At 39.8% G+C, this 18395-nt stretch overlaps 1 protein-coding gene across 2 annotated transcripts in view; it reads right to left on the bottom strand.

Moving 5' to 3' along the window:
• Positions 1–18395, bottom strand: part of FMN1 (formin 1) — a 432998-nt gene that overhangs the window by 230022 nt on the left and 184581 nt on the right. For both annotated transcript variants that reach the window (XM_005885758.2, XM_005885759.2), the window contains one exon: positions 14204–14265. In XM_005885758.2, coding sequence (XP_005885820.1) covers positions 14204–14265 — 62 coding nt within the window. The remainder of the gene's footprint in view (positions 1–14203; positions 14266–18395) is intronic.

Here is an 18395-nt window from a genome sequence, read left to right as displayed (position 1 = left end):
GGCAGCTCTCCCCTTCACCTACACAGGTCTCCTGTGGACAGTGCAAGGCTGGCTCCGCTGGTTCCAGGCCTAATCTACACCTTGTGCACATCTGTTCTTACTGCTGGATGGTAACTTCACAAATATTTCACTACATAATCTGGACCATGTATTCTGTTGGTGAAGGTAGGATCCCCATGTTGTGGACCGTCTGAAACCACAATCACACAAAGTGTCAGGGCAATGACTCAAGACTGGGTCTGATGCTGAAGCCTCGTGCTGCTTTCTCATGCGCAGGGCTCTCTCTAGACACTTGTCAAGAGGCCGCCGTAGACTCTGTTTCTGTCTAAACATTACAAAGTACTGGCTTGCTGTCAGAGACCAAACGCTAAATGGCTGCAATCGCTTGATAGATTGTGTGAAAATTTTATGGTCCTTCCGTCAGACACCATAATTTATTATCACATAATACACAGTCAGAAGAACCAAAAGAAACCATCCCACAAGGGCAAACAATGTGGAGGCAGTGGCCCTTTGACACTCTGAGGCCACAGGCATTATATGGATCCAATAAGAAAGCCACCTCCAAGAGCGAGAGAACCACCTCTTGATCTTGCAAAATGTTTTTGGACACCTAAAGGCTCTTTTATTGCTGGGGCTGATTAAAATGAAAAGCTTAAACGACTAAAATGTTCTTTTTGATGAGTTTTTGCCATGAACTATGGACCCTGTAGTCCAGTGGGATTCGAGCCCTTTGATCCTAGGCACTCACATAAATTCAGAGTCATAAAACAACATTGGATTTGATTTTACTAGTGCGGCTGATGTGCCAGATTTGTAATGCAATCTTGTTTTCTCCCCTCCTTGTTTCTGGGCCCGTCCACCATTGTTTTATAGCAAAAGGAAAGGAGTTTCCATTTGCTTTTGGCAATCAAGCTTCAAGATTGAGCCACTACTCTGCAAAGTGGGAATTTCATACAAAAATAATGATACTCTATTACAGTCATCACCATTAGAATCCATGTTATTTTATGTGCTGAAAATAAAATACCAAAAAGAAAAAATGCTTTTGTGCATAAAAAGAATTATAATTTCATTATTTAAGAGGGTTAGAAGATCATGTGGTTGGAAACTATAAGTTTTAAGTAGGAAAAAATATGATCAGGGGTAACATTCATAAATTTATAGCAGGACTAGCTGAAAATAAAATTTAAATAATAAAAGACCCCCAGGTTGTTTAATATGTTAGTTTTCAAATTTCACTTATCTAAAAAAACTGGTACCTGAGAGGGAAGTAAAGGAAGCAGTCAGAGACATTTGTTTACTGAAAAATATATGAAAGGAATGTAACTGAGATATTTAATTCACTTCCTTTTCTAATCTTCTAATTGTTTTCCTGTGTCTGTATCCATACAATAGTCCTATAACTTCTAACTCTGGAAGTGAAAGTGTTATTATAAAAGATCTATGAGGTAACTAAAATGCAGATAAATTTACAAAAACCTGTATTACAGAAACCAAACTGATCAGTAATAGGTTACAATTATGTATTTTTTCATGGAGTAAAACATCAGTTTGAGCTCATTTCGAAAAAGCAATGATATATTCAGCCTGTTCATTAGATCAGGGAATGCTAATTTAAGTCGTATAAATAATTTTTAGCAATTTTATTTTTCATATATTACCTGAATACTGGAAAACGGCTCACCAAAATTATTTTGTGAGTGACATGGGGCACAAGAGTCATGAGAGGGCTCAACAATTCTAATTTGAAAAGAAATATGGTTAAATATACCAATGTCATTATCCCATGGGCAATGCCTGATGAATTTTCAGCTGCAGTCTCTCAATCCATGCATGAGGCCCCATGAACATCTCAGAGAATGGCCCATCCAGAGAAAAAAAATTCCAGCACACATTCACCTCCTTGCCTTTGTGTGTGACTATATTAGAGTAAGCCATATGAAATTTCTATTTTATCAGTTAAAATAGGTCAAGTATCAGAAATTTCAAATGGATAAACTCCATAAAAAATTGAAAAAAAAACAAATTAATTTGTTCTTCCAATTAATACTTTAAATTGTTATTATATCTATGTATTTGCAGCAGATATAGGTCAGGGGGATCTTTTGAAAACCCAAATCTATTTATGTACATGGTCCTTTGCTGAGAATTAGCAGATTCTCATTGTTCTGAGGATGAAATTGGGAAGCCTTCAAAAGACCAACAAAACCCTCCAGAATCTAGCCTCTGGCCCTCCTCCACTTCAATGTTTTTCAAGCTGCAGACCATGAACCATCAGTCGGATAGCAAACCACCTTATGCTTTATCACAGCATTTTTTTTTAAAGAGAATTGAACATGCCAGGAGGTGAGATTAAACAAATTCTGTTTAATAAAATCATTATTTCTCATATAGACACACATACACATGTAATCTGGGTTTCAATATGAAGTGCGTTTTTTATTCTGAGATGCAGCCTAACAAGTCTGAAGTATGCTAATCCAGAGCTTCACCCCAGCCTTTCTCCTACTTGTCACTTACTGCTCCAGTCACACTATCTCTCTGCAGTCCTTCAAACTAGCCACACTCCTATTACCCTTTGGAACTCAGCTTAAATGCCACTTCCTAAAAATTATCCTCCCCTGACCTTCCAAATCTACATTATACCCTATCATAGCATCTCATTCTATATATTTCTCCAAAGCACTCATCCTATCTAATAAAGAGGGAATATGCTAATTAACTGCCACACCCTCAAATATGGTGGCACCCACAGCCACAAGATGGTGGCGCTCAGTCCCCTCAGCCCTGCTGGGGCGGCAAGCCCCCAGCATGGCCAGGCCCGCCCCCAGGCGGGTCCGGACACTCCGCATGCATCCCCCAGTCCCTTCAGCCCCCTAGCTGCCTAGGGCCGGCCCAAGGTGCAGGCAAGCCTCGGATGTTTGCTGCCCAGCTGCCCAGGGCCACCTGAGGCTCAGGTAACCAGGGCTGGCCAAGGCTTGCGCTGCCGGCAGTGGCAGCAGCAGAGGTGTGATGGGGGCGTCACCTTCCCCTGATCGCTGGGTTGCCTCCCACCCCTGAGGGCTCCCGGACTGTGAGAGGGGGCAGGCTGGGCTGAGGGACGCCTCCCCCCCCAGTGCATGAATTTTCATGCACTGGGCCTCTAGTCTAATTATACTTATTGAGTAGTTGTTTTTATCAATATCTGTCTCTCTGACTAAACTACAAAGACCAGAACGTAAGGACCATGTCTGTTCTGCTCCCTCCAGCATCTAGTACAGTGCCTGACACCCAGTACTTAATATATAGTGAATCAATGAATTATAGAGAGACCTGTAATTTCCTTTTGATGACTTAATTCTTAGATGAAATACAGATAACCAATTTCATTAGGCACTGTTTTTAGGTGGCTCTTTGTCTTTTATCATATAGAGTGTGTGTGTGTGTGTGTGTGTGTGTGCGCGCGCGCGCGCGCGCACATATGTATGTATGCATAAACACATCACATATTGTTTCTGTAAGTACATTAAGCATTATGCCTATGAGTACAAACCTATATGCACATATCTGTGAATGCTGTTCTGTGAAATAAGCTAAGGGAAATTTTATTTTTCATGTGTTTTGAGCAAAGCTCTGAACTGGAATGCTGTTTCAATCATCAAAAAAAAATCTACTTCAGTTTTAAGAGAAAAGGGGTCAAGCTGACCTCCAGTGGTGAGACTGGGAAATGGCTTCTAAAATAATTGTAAAATACCCAGATTACCTATCACACAAAGGGACACATGCATGCAATATACCTGTTGCAATTAATACTTTCAATTATATGTGTTATATATGTTTGAAACAGGCAGGGGTTATACCATACAGAGTATTAAAACAAAATAAGCATACACCGTTTTTACAGAGATACCTACAGCAGTTTCCAGAGACAGTAAAAGAAACTGCCACTCATTTATGGCAATCAGTAAAATCTGAGACTTCACAAATCTTAGTTGAGATATAAGATCTGAAATTCACAAAACACATTAAAAGCATATAAATTCTAGATGCTAATAGTCACATTAGCATAGGTCCTAATATTATCTAATATTAAAAACTTAGTTTAAGCTGCCTTAGTTTAAGTTGTCATTTAGGTATTACTTCTCAGTCTTTTGGCTAAGATCATGTGCATGTAGTTATTTAGCTTTCATAGTACAAGTTCTATTCTCCTAATTAAACAGTAACCTCTGATTCCAAAATCCAGGGTATGTGCTAAATATGGTGTCTGGCATATAGTAATAGGCAATAAGTGGTAGCTGCTATTGCTATCATCATTATTAAGTGATATTTTATTCTCCAGCACATCTCTTATATTTGACAGATGCTCAATTAGTATTTAATTACATAAAAGATAAACAATAAAAAGCACAGTTAGTATATAAAACTAGAGGCCCAGTGCATGAATTCATGCACCAGTGGGGTCCCTTGGCCTGGCCTGCGGGATCGGGCCGAAACCAGCTCTCCGACATCTCCTGAGGGGTCCTGGATTGCGAGAGGGTTCAGGCCAAGCCGAGGGACCCCACCGGTGCACGATCGGGGCCAGGGAGGGACACGAAGGTTGGCCAGCTGGGGAGGGACTGCGGGAGGGTTCCTGGGTGTGTCCGGCCCATCTCACTCAGTCCCAATTGGCCAGACCCCAGCAGCAAGCTAACCTACCAGTCAGATCATCTGCCCCCTGGTGGTCAGTGCATGTCATACCGAGTGGTTGAGCGACCTTAGCATATTACACTTTGATTGGTTGAATGGCTGACCGGTCGACCGGACACTTAGCATATTAGGCTTTTATTATATAGGATTATACTTTAGAAAGTTAATCTTCATAGCAAAAACAATTTTGAAATGCAAATGTAACATCTTCCTCAGGGCCCCCCAAATCTGTGCTATAACTCTTGGGGTGTTTTTACATATTCAGATATTTTCTTCATAAAATCATGGCAGCAGTAATAAAAATGAAATCACACTGTTATAACAAAAAATATTAAAAGCAATACTCTTTGAAACATTAAGTGTACATTAATCACAGAATGTTTTCTTTTATATAGGCTCATGGTTTATATTGGGAGAACTTCACCACCATAAAACACTCAACAGCCACTGACTTAAAGTAAATGAAACATGCTGCTCCTCAGAACAAATGCAATAGTTACCACTTATTGGACATCTACCACTTGCCATTGTACTTCCGGTCCCATTCTTAACGATCACAACACCTGTAATCAGTATCCTATCCACCAAGTTAAGATATCATCACAACCACTTTTCAGAGGAGAAGCTGAAGCTCAGAAAGGTTTAAATAATTAGTTCAAAACCACACATCCAGCAGATAGTGGAGACAGAATTCAAACACAAGGAAGGTTTCATATCTGTGTTTCTACTCAGCTGATCTGCCTAGAGTTATGCTGCATTTCTTTCAATGAATGACTAGATAACTTCAATATATAGGTTTATTTTTTAACATATTCTTCTCCTAAAGTCCATAATTTTTAAGGACCAATATTCTACCCAAGGACAGATCCAAGAAAGAAGGTCATGTCATGAATACTCTCTAGGCAAGGACCTTCGAGGTGTAGAAACTTCCATAGGCAGTTCAGTGCAGAAGTCAAAAGTGCCACCTCATAGGGTTGGCATAGTAACTCATTTAATCCTCATTTAATCCCAGCACATAGTAGGTGATCAATAAATACCACTAGGACTCAGAGCAAGCTAGGACACAGAGTTGCTGTGAAACGGTCAAAGCATACACATGCGTACCTGTGTGTACACACAAAAACTCAATAAATTCACACTACCGATTCCAAAACTCATGAGGTTGGACTTATTAGAAGAGGCAACAGGTGCCATTTATCATGCATGGGCACACGGACAAATAATTGACAGCAGAGGGGACAACCACATATCCCTGTGCTTAAGGAATCAGTAATACTGGGAGCTCCATTGGAGAAAATAAGATTTTTAAAAAGCTGAGAAACCCCATGTTTAAATTGAAGAAATCAATGAAGAAAGGAACTGGTAAGACAGAAGTTTTGCCCCAGTATTTTCTTACTTAATTTATGGTCTCAGAAATTGATTTCTCTGAGACTCAGGTTTCAAATCTCTAAGATGAACACAGACAAATATCAAAATTATGGTGACAAATACTAGAGGCTCTTCCTCCAACTGGGCTCAGGACCAGTTGTAAGAAATGAAATTGAAAAGCAATATTCTATCTGCTCTTTTCTACTGTGCTTATGTAGGAGGAAGGGAAGAAGAGCTTGTCATTTCTGAAACCAATGAAATAAGAAGACTCTGTTGATATTTTCCCTTTCCCAGCACCACACAAATGTCCCCATTGTAGGTATTTTTTTGTTGTTGTTTGTTTTTTTAATCATACAAGGAGCTTGTATAGGGTAAGAATAGGGGATGATCTATAAACATCCTTGCCACAGAAAAAGAGGAAGCTGGTAAGTAAAAAATTAGAAAAACCATTATACTGGAGAAAATTAATCAAACCAGTTGACAAGGTGACAGTGGAAATGGAGCAGGTTTAGACACCAGACAGACCTGGTGAGTAAATCTTGCCATCACACTGACCAGCTGTGAAAACTCAGGATAGCACTTCACATCTCTGAGTCTCTCCATGGATTAGAAATTGTGTCCATGAAGCACCGAGCACTGTGCCTGGCTGTGTTGGTCCTTCGTGCTCCACATACAACTACGTTTATAATCATCTCCAATCAAGTCAGAAGGCAAAGGACACTCAGCATTTAAACTCTAAAAATCAAATCCTTTCTTCCCACCCCTTCCTAATAACGTCCTGTAACATAGACCACACCCAATTTTTTAAACTAAGAGCTCATTTTTCATGCACCCTTTCAACACTGCTGCCCTCACTCTCCCATCAACAGCCCTTCCAAGAAAGGACAGTAGAATGGAAGGAAAAAAGGAAAGGAAAATAAATGCAGAAGTACACAAAAGTCTAAAAGCCCAGGAGACTTTTGCTTGGTACGCATGACACCATGGAAAAAGTAGATGAGGACATTTTTACCCAGCTTTTCTATGCTCCAAACCAGAGTCACCAACTCAGATGTCCACAGGGCCAGGCAATCAACATAAACAGGGAAGGGGGCCTGGATACTAGACAACAGGAAAAGTGGGAAAGTTAGAACATACATGCTCATTATAATCCATCAAAGATGACAATTTAAATAACACTGAGCTGATAAAATAAAGTTTTGGGGGGTTTGTGCTTGATGGTGTCACAAATTTAAGAGCTCTGTGGCTCTCCTAACACTACCTCAAAAATAGCCTTCTACCAAAATACTGTGAATCATGAAGGCAATTCTAACAATATCCACTCAGAACACTCAGCAACCATTCATTATATTTCAACCAGTTGCCTAGCACTGTTGCAGGTAATGTGGGACATGGGGACCTCCAAATCTTTTGGACTGAGTTGAGGCAGACACATGGAACCACTCTGCCCAGGCCACAAGTAACAGAACTTCAGAAGTGGAAGGAAACTTAGACCACCTAGTCCTACACTCTTAATTTATAGCTGAAGAACCTATTATTCACCCAGTGGTACAGGATTATGGAAAACTCATAGAATTATTGGGTGAGGAAAAACAAGTCTGGAGAGAAGGAAGCACCCCCACAGGCTCTAACATACCTCCCTTCCTCCTTTATGAAGAGTCAAGAAAGCAAAGGACACCACTCAGAAGGTCACCTGCTCCAAAACAGCCTGTCACATAAGTAATAAAAAAAACTATTGAAAAAAGGAAAATTAACTTGGCCCACACAAGTGGCTCATGTTTAGAGTTTAAGACTCAGCGAAAATGATTGGGGCAGGTGGTGCATGAAGGGGGCATACACAACCTGCATCAGCTTCCATGAAACAAATGAGTAATGCACATATTCTTTGTTCTACAACCAGCTTCCCTCCATTAGCAAGCACGGCTTGACATACTGTCTGACTCACATGGGGCAAGACAGCACCCCGAAGGCTGAAACCAAGGGCTCCTGGGCTAAGTCTGCCAGGGAATTAATTGCTTTGTGTTTTTCATGAAAATTCGACTCCAAAGATATCTACAGGCTTCGAGGTAGCCAGTGGCCTAAAAGGCATCTCAACACCAGTGAACCAGCAAGTCTACTAAACTCATAATAGTGTATTATACATCCACAATGAAACAATGGATTAAAACATTTCTCAACATTTAATTTTCTTTCCTTCTTTTTGGCACCTCAGTAATGACTTATACTAATATCAGCACTTAGGGGAATACCATAAGGGTTTGATGAAATCATTATATTTCATCTTTGTGAGTTTTGTTTATTGTTCTATAAATTACTCCTTTTCCATTGCAGTAATCTCCAGGAATTAACAGATTTAAATGTATTGTGTTGATAACAAAGAACATAACAAATGGAAAAGGCTCAGGATTTATGTCTCTATAAATTTAAGCTGTATCAGCTCAAGTGTAGTCTGCATTTAATTTTGTTTCAACGACAGCAATGTGTAACCAGTGGAGTGGATTGAGAGAGAGAAAAGTAAGGAAATCTGTAAGTTTCTCTTCATGGAGGCCAACATACCATTTGGTTCTCTTGGGGACAGCAAGGTACAGGGTAAGTTAATTTCCAGTTTGGCATTCATCCCTGGATCGTTTCGCAGAGAGAGTTACCATATTAGAAGTGTGACTGCATTGCACAATGAGCAGGGCCTGCCAGAGGCCATCACTCAGCAAACTTTCCCTCAGTTTAGGGCTATGGTCATGATGAATGGGGTACAAGAAAAAGGGTCCTCTAAAGGAAATGTCACTGTTGGCTAGTCCTTTGTCTTCTATCCCACAACCCAAAGAACATTAGTTAAAAACAGATAAAAACAATCTGTCATTTCCATGGCACCTATTTCCAAACTGCTTAAAGTACTGGTCAAAACCCAATATTCTTAAATTATCCAAAGCTGCTCAAAGCCAGACAAGGGGTATGCAGGTTATTTTTCAACTTTCAAAATTGAGGAAGCAGAGAGCCAAAGAAGTCCTACCCATCCTATGCTCAAGCGTCCCTCCTGCCATAAAGAAGAATTGGGCCCTATGGTTGCTTCATTTCCCATTCTCATGGAGTCAGGCACCTGAACAACACTGGAAGGCTAGAGTGCTTTGGTCACACTGTGACTGAAAACCTGAATGTGCTGCACTGTTCCACAGAGGCAGGCAGAACCGAGAAAGCAACCCCTGGTTAGAAAGAAGAACTTCTAGAACAGCGGTTCTCAACCTGTGGGTCGCGACCCTTTGGGGGTCGAACGACCCTTTCACAGGGATCGCCTAAGACCATCGGAAAACACATATATAATTACATATTGTTTTTGTGATTAATCACTATGCTTTAATTATGTTCAATGTGTAACAATGAAATTGGGGGTCACCACAACAGGAGGAACTGTATTAAAGGGTCACGGCATTAGGAAGGTTGAGAACCACTGCTCTAGAAGAAACTATAAGAAAAAGTGTGGGGGATGTAATAGCAGGGACTTAGAAAGTCTCAGTTAAATAGCACTAACACTAAGAGCGTAATGTGGTGGATAATAGAATTCTATTTTATTTTTTGGATGGTGAGGCCAATCATAAAATTCAAAGGTGCTATTAGAGATTACAGGGCCTGGTCCTTCACTTTAGAAATTAGGAAAGTGAGCCCAAGAGCACTGCCTGATGTTTATCATGGCAAACCTAAAACCCAAGAATCTCAACCTCTGACTCCAAATCTAATGTTCTTTCCATTAATGCTGCACTGATTATTGGAAAGAAAACGGGCTTCACAGTCAGACAGAGCTGGGTGGACACAAGTTCAGGTTTTCCTCTTACTACTCTAAGACTTCTGACATGACAAGTCAATCTCTGAGAGCCTCATGTTTTATCATCTGTAAAATGGGGACAAATATATTACTTTGCTTATATTTCTACATTTACTTTTCATAATACTGATGGTCTCTCTCTGCCTCTCTCTCTCTCTCATCTACCCTCTCTCCTTCCTCCCTGATAGAGAGCACAGAGGCAGAAGAACAGCTGAAAGATCATGGAAAAATCACCCTAAAAGAATATGTCAAATGTCCCAAGGAAGTCCTCAACCAAGAGAGCCCAAGGATCACTCTAAACTCAAGTTGCTTAATCATAAGGAGATCTACACAGAGAAAAGGAATGAGAAATAACACATAACCAGTACCATTGGGTGTACCCTGTGCCGAACAATCCTAGAAGGACATTATCATCAGCAGCATGAGTATTACTGTACAGATGTGAAAACTAAGTCCCAGAGAAGTTGATTCATTTCTTAACGTCACAGTGCAAGGAGCTGAACTGAGCCCTGACTCAAAGACCTGAGTTCTTTCACATTCTCATCATGCATAAAATAAAATCACAGCTTTCCAGTCACACAACCTGTACAACAGCCGTGATGGTGGTTTTCAAACCTTGCTCCTAAGCAAGCTCTCAGAAATAACTCTTTATTTGTACCATGAAAGATTTAGTTTTATCATATGCTTTGGAAGGGCAGATCTGAAGTATGTTTCCACCCAGTAGTCATGAACTATGTTTCTACACAGTAATCATGAACACATGCAATGGCTACCATAGGCAAAACTTCTCAAATAAGTGAAAACCTGTAAAGGTAGGTGGTAACTTTTTAAAATTAAAGTTAGTAACATAGAATTATCTAAAAGTGAAAAATGAACCAGATGATGCCCAGGATCATGAAGTGATCATAAATTCTCAAGGCACAGTTTGCTAAAGAAAGGGCACACTTGGACAAAATTAAAGAATTTTGCTGTGGCTATTTATCAATGACACGAAATAGTGAACCCACAGGGAATATTCAATGCGGGAAGCCACCGCTTGCCAATACTGTCATGAGAGTGCACCAAGGAACGCGGAAGGCCGGTGGACCTTGAGTGTTAGAAGGGCTGACACTAAGCACCGATTGTTGGTGTTGAGAAAGTGGTGGCTCGAAGCAATTTCCTGACCTGATAGCATCCAAGTAAATGATTACTGGACCTTACTGATCTTTACTGATCTTTACTGTCTGCTACCTGTTTGCCGTGCTTTACTGAGAGCAAGATGTGTATCTAAAACTGAATAAAAGCAGACAGGACCGTTTCGGTGTGTCTCTTCAAAAAAGAGGCTCCACCTGACCCCCAATGCCTTCTAAATTCATATTTCTTGTATAGTATTTTCATTTGTGTGTCAGCCCCTCCTTCAGATCCTGAACCCCACTGCAAAGGTCGTGGCAGTTCAACCTGCCACCACTCTCCTACCAGAGATTTTAACAGAAAAGTCAGCCAAGTGCATTGACTTTGTATAGAAAAAAATATAAACATAAGACTCCTGAAATGGATTCATTCACATAATCAACAAACCTGTTTTTGATAAGGGGAATCTGTATGTTAGTTGCTACACATCTTGAAAATCTGTTCCCAAGACCAAGCCCTGTGTCCTCTCTATAGTACAGCACTCCGCAACCGCAGGCATGCGATTAGGAACTCCATACTCTCCCACTTACAAGACTTGGGACTCTGGGCTAAAAATGTCAACCTCCAACCAAATTATTGTAGGTGGTAAGAATCCCTTTTGCAGGTCGGAGAATTGAACAATTAAGGTTCTCTGAATTTAGGGTCTCTGTTTATTGGATCATGTTATTTCTTTAAACTCTCTGAAGACATTCCAAAAAATTAAATGTGATACATATCAATTCTTATATTTGGTCACATAATTAATCACTTTTCTCTTGTCCTTTACCCATGAAATCTTTCTTTTTCTAGAAGGGCATGTGAAAAAGTCCTGAAACACGCTGGCTTGGCCATGAGCTGTAAGTGGAGAAAGAAACTGTAACAGGCAATTGGAGGCTGCCAATGGAAATCACATACTAAGAAATGAACATCACCACAGGAGTCCTCCCACCCATTCATTGCCTTCCACAAGTCCTGTGCCTTCGTTGCTTTGTAGACTAAAACAGGTAGAGATGATATCCTGGGAGTGCCCACGAGGACTGCCAGGCCAGGTTACCGTCGGTTTTATGCGCAGCTTCTGTGCGGACTGGTTGGTGTTGCTGTCAATCTAGTTACTGTATTTTCAACATCTCCCAGAGAACAGGGGTTAATGAAAGCATAAAGGAGCCAGGCCAGTGAAATGGCCCAGAGCAGGGCAGTGGCAAACCAGAAAACAAGTGTACCAGTTGGAGTGGATACCTGCTACTCAACTCCTGCAGGCTGAAGACATACAGGAAAATAAGCCCACTGTTGACACATTTTCCTTTAAAACAAACAAACGAAAAACCAGCTAGAAATCCCTGCATATTTTAAAATATTTATTCCTAATTCAATCTTTAAAATGTTGTTTGCCAACAAAAACTAGAATACAAGTTGCCAGTTTCCGGTTGAGGGTTATCTGTGACTGCTAAAACAGTTCTGGACTACAGTTAACTGTACAGACTGGGCACCAGGCCCTGCCCTGGCGGCAGTGGTATGCCATGGCAATTAAGTATAAATCACAGGTATATGATTTCAGCAATTAGTTATAAATCACAAATATGGGACAAAAATATTCTTTATAGTTTACTGGAAATAGCATTTAAAGAGCAGAGAATTCTTTCAGAGATACTTAACACTTAAGATACAATTAGAAACATTTTTTTAACCTTTACTCTTGCCAGTCATACCTTGTTCTGATTTTATCTTAAATAGAGATCACAATTCCAATATACTTTTTTCTTTTCCATTTACTCTTCTCTTTCCCTTCTCCAAACTTCCCTTCATTTGAGATGGAAGATTATAGAACTTTTATGGAGATGACACAAACTAATGTATGTAATGTCTAAAACAATGACCAGCACAAAGTAAAAACTCAAAAATTTTAAGCGCCAGCTATATCTATGAATATTATTTAGTAGTCAAAGTCCTCAACAGGGCTGGTCTACAGCCTGTGGAAAGCTAGTGTTAACTCTTAAAACCAAGTTGCTACATAAAATGTCTGCTCACAGAACCGCTCTGTACCTACTCGAGTTAGCAACCTGTTTCTTAAATTAATCCCAGTTCAGCTCCTCTGAGACAGCTGAGAATCTTTTGCACATCAGAACACAGATAAAGAAAGAGAGGTCTCTGTAGAGCATTTTGCAACAAAGGAGGTAAGGGCCTCCACCTCTCTTTTTCCCTTAGGAGACCAAGGTACTTTTCCACCTTTTTGTTTCTTTGTGAAATAGACTCATTCCCTCTTCCGAACTACTTAGACCCAGCTGGATGAGGGTGGCATGAATTTCTATACCATATGACTTAATGATCTTTTTGCTACTTGCAATGGCTTCATGTATATTCTAACACGTTGTCTCGGTTATTGTAAAAATGCATTATCACTTACTGAAAAGGAGAATATCTGATCCACTATGTTACTGAATTAGCAAGTAATCAGTTAACACTAAACACCAAGTTTTATTTAAAGTTTGCTACTGTCCTCTCCTGAGGGATGGAGTCCACCCAGTCATCAGTGAGCTAGAATCGGTGCCTGATTCGATATTCACTTATTTGAAATTAAGACCCTGAAACTTCCTGTTATAGGCACAGCAAGCAAACACCAAAAATAAGGGGTTGACAGTTAGATGGTGGAGGAAATGATGGCTCAGTCTTTCTGAGCTTCGCCAAAGAGGATCAAGTCAGCCATTTCCAAGCACTCCCTGGGGATACACAACTCAACGCAACTCTTCCTCCTACTAGGCTCACTTCCTTAATGCCTTAATCTGCATGACATCATATCGCAGGCATGTGCTAACAGGCAGACAAATACAAACACATGAATGGGAGTAAGCCAAACAAAATAATTTACACTGTGCCTACAAAAAATAACTATTTAAATACTTCTTATAAACAGCAAAAGGCTAAATACTCCATCATCTTTCCTGCTTTACAAATAAACCCATCATTTTTCCTGATCAAATTCTTTTCCCATGCTAATGCATTTGTGGTATTTTTTAAAAATAGGAATTGAGTTATATTAAAAACAGAGTCCAAGGCTTTCATCCCCAGGACAGACTCAGTGCCCACTGGCAAGTGCAAGCTACAGGTGCTGTCCAGGTAAATATGCCGTCAAAAGGGAAATGCTTATTTCAGCACATGAGGAAACTAAGAATCAGCCTCAGTAATCAGTTCAATAGAATCAAAGAGACATACCTGTAGGTTTTCAATTTCTTCTTTGTGCTCCCTCTTCAAGTGTAAAATAGCAGCTTGGTATTCTGCAAGATCACAAAAGAAGCCAATTACAAAGAAGCACAAAATGATATACAAAATTCCAAGTGAGCATCTCCAAGATTCTAGAGGTACTTCAACAAGTAAACTGACTGAATAATAAAAAAAAAACCCACAAAAAACCTGAGTAAATAAATGCACAATTGGATATTCACTTGACAAGAGATGTTGCAAACTGAGACAAGACAAGACAAGGAGCTCAGGATAAAAGGAAGATTTCCTTCCATTTAGCAAACTTTGAATTATCATAAGCTCCAAATTAGGCAGATAGGATAGGGTTAAAAAAAAAAAAAAAGCTTGATGAGTGTTCCAGATAAAGACTGGGTCAGGGTTTGTCTTTAAGGAGGAGTTGGAAGCTAAGGCCCCACAGAGAACAAATACAGATGTGTTAAGAACAGACACACAGGAAATAAAACTTTCTATGTGAGATCAGAGAATTCAGTTTTTAACTCCCCCATTCACCTCCCCCCCCCCAAAAAAAAATCTCCATTTGAATGCAAGGCTAAGCAAGCACCCAGGGCTGATTTTAATCTTTAGATCAACTTCATAAAGTCAAGACCATTTGTCATTTGGGTGAGAGAATAGAATGTAGGTTAAGTTGAAGTTGAAAGGGGGACAAAAATAAAAATCCTGGTCCAATTTTAGTCTGAGTCTAATAATGTTTATTCCAACAATAAGTCCCAAGTGTACACAGGAACTGCAGCCAACCACTAAAACGACCATTCCCTGGCTAAGCATGAAGCAGCTATGACAACTTGATTCCCAGCAATACAGCTAAGTATGTAGGGTCACAGAACTATGCAGGCTGCAGAGAACCACAGAGCAAAATGCTGTGAGAAAACGTTTTTGTGGCATAAGCCAGTTTTTTACAAATGGGTCTGGGTTGTGAGTATGAATAAGAAAAATGTCAATTAGATGTCATTTTAAGATGTATGAAAAGACAGGCTATTTCGTCAAGTGAATTTCAGAATGAAAGGCTAGGTTTCAGTTCAAAAGTGGATGTGCGAAATCTTTGGTAAAGCCATAATGGAGAGGACTGTTGCTGTTGATAATTATGACTAGTCATACCACTGCTCTTGTGGTCCACTGAGCTGGGAATCCATCAGCAAATTTGAAGGTTTCTACATCCATACCATGCCTTGAATCAAACCACTTCTACCATCCCACAACCACCACTATGGTCCAAGCCACCAGCATCTTTTCCCTGGACCACTAAAGTAACCTGAAAAGGTTACTGCTCTCTCTTACCACCACCAAAACCCATTCTCCTCACAGCAGCCTGAACGATCTGTTAAAGGAACGAACCAGATTATCACCCATCTCTGGGTGTCTGCTGCACACAGACTGAAATCAAAACTCCCTCCTACAGCCCATAAGGCCCTTTGGAACCTGATTCCTACATACCTCTTCCTGTCTTCCTTGCTCACCACACTCCAGGCACACTGGCCTTCTTACTATTCCTTGAACTTATCAGCTTCTTTTCTACCTCAAAATCTTTACTAATATTGGGGACAATAATAATGAATTATATTTGTTGAGCACTTACAATGTACCAGGTGTTACCTAAGCACTTCACATGCATTAACTCATTTCATCCCCACAATAATCCTATGTTGTGGGTACATTTTCCTCATTGAAAAGGAAGAAACTGAGTAAATTACAGAGCCCGAAGACATACATAATTCAATGAGTGAATGTATAAACAAGCTGTGATATATCGATAGATGGAATACCACTCAGCAACAATAAGGAATGAACTATGAATACATACATCAACATTGATGAATCTCAAAGGCATTATGTAGAGTGAAGGAAGTCAGTCTCAGAAGGCTAACCATTGTTTAATTCAATTTATATGACATTCTGGATGAGACAAAACCATAGGGATGAAGAATATCAGAGAAGAAGTGGCTAGAGGTTAGAGATGAGGGAAGGTTTGACTATAAAGAGTCAGCACAGCACAGCTGGTGTGGCTCAGTGGTTGAGCATCAACCCATGAACCAGGAGGTCACAGTTTGATTCCCGGTCAGAGCACAAGCCTGGGTTGTGAGCTCGATCCCCAGCAGGGGTTGTGCAGGAAGGCAGCTGATCAATGATTCTCTCGTATCATTGAGGTTTCTCTCTCTCTCTCTCTCTCCCTCTCTCTCTCTTCCTTCCTCTCTCTAAAATCAATAAAAATATATCAAATATTCTTTTAAAAATAAAGTGTCAGCTCGGTTGGTGTGGTTCAGTGGTTGAGCAACAACCTATGAACCAGGAGGTCACGGTTCAATTCCCGGTCGAGGCACATGCCCAGGTTGCGGGCTCGATCCCCAGTGTGGGGCATGTAGGAGGCAGCCAATCGATGATTCTCTCTCATCATTGATGCTTCTATCTCTCTCTCCCTCTCCTTTTCTCTCTGAAATCAATAAAAATATATCTACATATATATATATAAGCCTAATATGCAAATTTTCCCCTCAGGAGTTTGACCAGGAGACTGGGAGTCTGGGAGTTCAATCGCTCGCTATGATGTGCACTGACAACCAGTGGGTCAGTGTGGAACGAAGGAAGGCTCTGGCCGGCAGCCAGCAGCTAGGGAAGGGAGACCCCGGCCGGCAGCCAGAAGGAAGGTCACGGCCGGCAGCTGGAAGACCCTGATAGGCCCTGATCAGCCTTGATCGCTGGCCAGGCCCAGGGACCCTACCCATGCAAGAATTTCATGCACTGGGCCTCTAGTGTGTGTGTGTGTGTGTGTGTGTGTGTGTGTGTGTGTGTGTGTGTGTATCTCAGCACAAAAAAGGCCGTTTGGGTGATATGACTATTTTCTATCCTGACTATGATGGTGGTTACATGAATCTATACATGGGTTAAAAATTAGAGAACTGTACACCAAAAAGAAAAGAAGTGAATTCTATAGTATGTTAATTTTTTAAATCTATATCAAATATTACACTTTTAAATATTTTTCCTAGGAGATTCAGCATAACACAAAAATGCATGTTACTACCACTTCTAATCTTTGTTTTCCTAAGGGAACTATCAGGTGCAGTAGGGCAAGAAAAAAGAAAACAAACATGCTCATGCACACATGGCATACTCATGTATATGTATGTACATATATAGAAAGGGGAAAATAAAGCTATTATTCACTATGATTGTATATTTAGAAAATTCCAGGATTCTCTAGAATATTAGATTTAATATGTGTTTAGAAGGGTTGCTTGGTTTAAAATCTGTATATAAAAATTCTGATACCAGCAAGAGTATAAAAAATAAAACTTAAGATAACACTTACAGTGCCCCTGCTTAGTACAACGTACTTAGAAATAACCTTAACAAAAATATGTAAGACCTCATGAGAAACCAGAAATGCTATGTTGAAATATATTACAAATGAAAATATAGACAGGTAGTGGGCAAGCCATATTTTGGTAAAACTCGATATTGTAAAGATGTTGATTTTCTCAAATTGATCTATGGACTCAGTGCAATCCCATTCAACATTTCCAATAGTTTTTGTTTTGTTTGAAATTGAGGAGCTCAATCTAAATATTGGTTGAAGCACAGAAGTGCAAAAAAGCAATGAGCAAAAAAAAAAAACACCTTGAAAAAATAAAAGGTAAGATGAATTATTTTTAATTATCACCACATAATTAAAGTGGTGTGATACTGGCACAGGGATAACAAATAGACTAAAAGAATAAACTACAGAGCCCAGGCATAGACCACGAATCTATGGTCACTTGGTATATGACAGAGTTGCATGGGAGATATTTGTTTACAGTAAGAATTGTCTTTTCATTAACTATCAATTGGGAAAAATAAATATTTACATGGAAAAACATAAAACTGGACTCCAAATTTACACCATATAATAATCTACTCTAAGTTGATTAAGAGCTAAATTATAAAAAACAAAGCCATCATTGTTTTATAAGAAAATATAACATAATTTTTTGAAACCTCAGGCTAGAGAAGAATTTGATTCAAACTGCATTACATATTTTAAAAATAATAATAAATTTCACTACATTAAAATTAAGAACTTCTTTTAATAAAAATACACCATAAGAGAAAGAAAAGGCAAGCCACAGAGAAGGAGAATATGCTTGAAACAAATAATACTATAAATATA

This window comes from Myotis brandtii, unplaced genomic scaffold (genome assembly GCF_000412655.1).
Source record: "Myotis brandtii unplaced genomic scaffold, ASM41265v1 scaffold927, whole genome shotgun sequence".
NCBI classification, from domain to species: Eukaryota; Metazoa; Chordata; class Mammalia; order Chiroptera; family Vespertilionidae; genus Myotis; species Myotis brandtii.
Note: the sequence above shows the minus strand (reverse complement) of the source record. Positions and strands in the feature narration are given on the sequence as shown.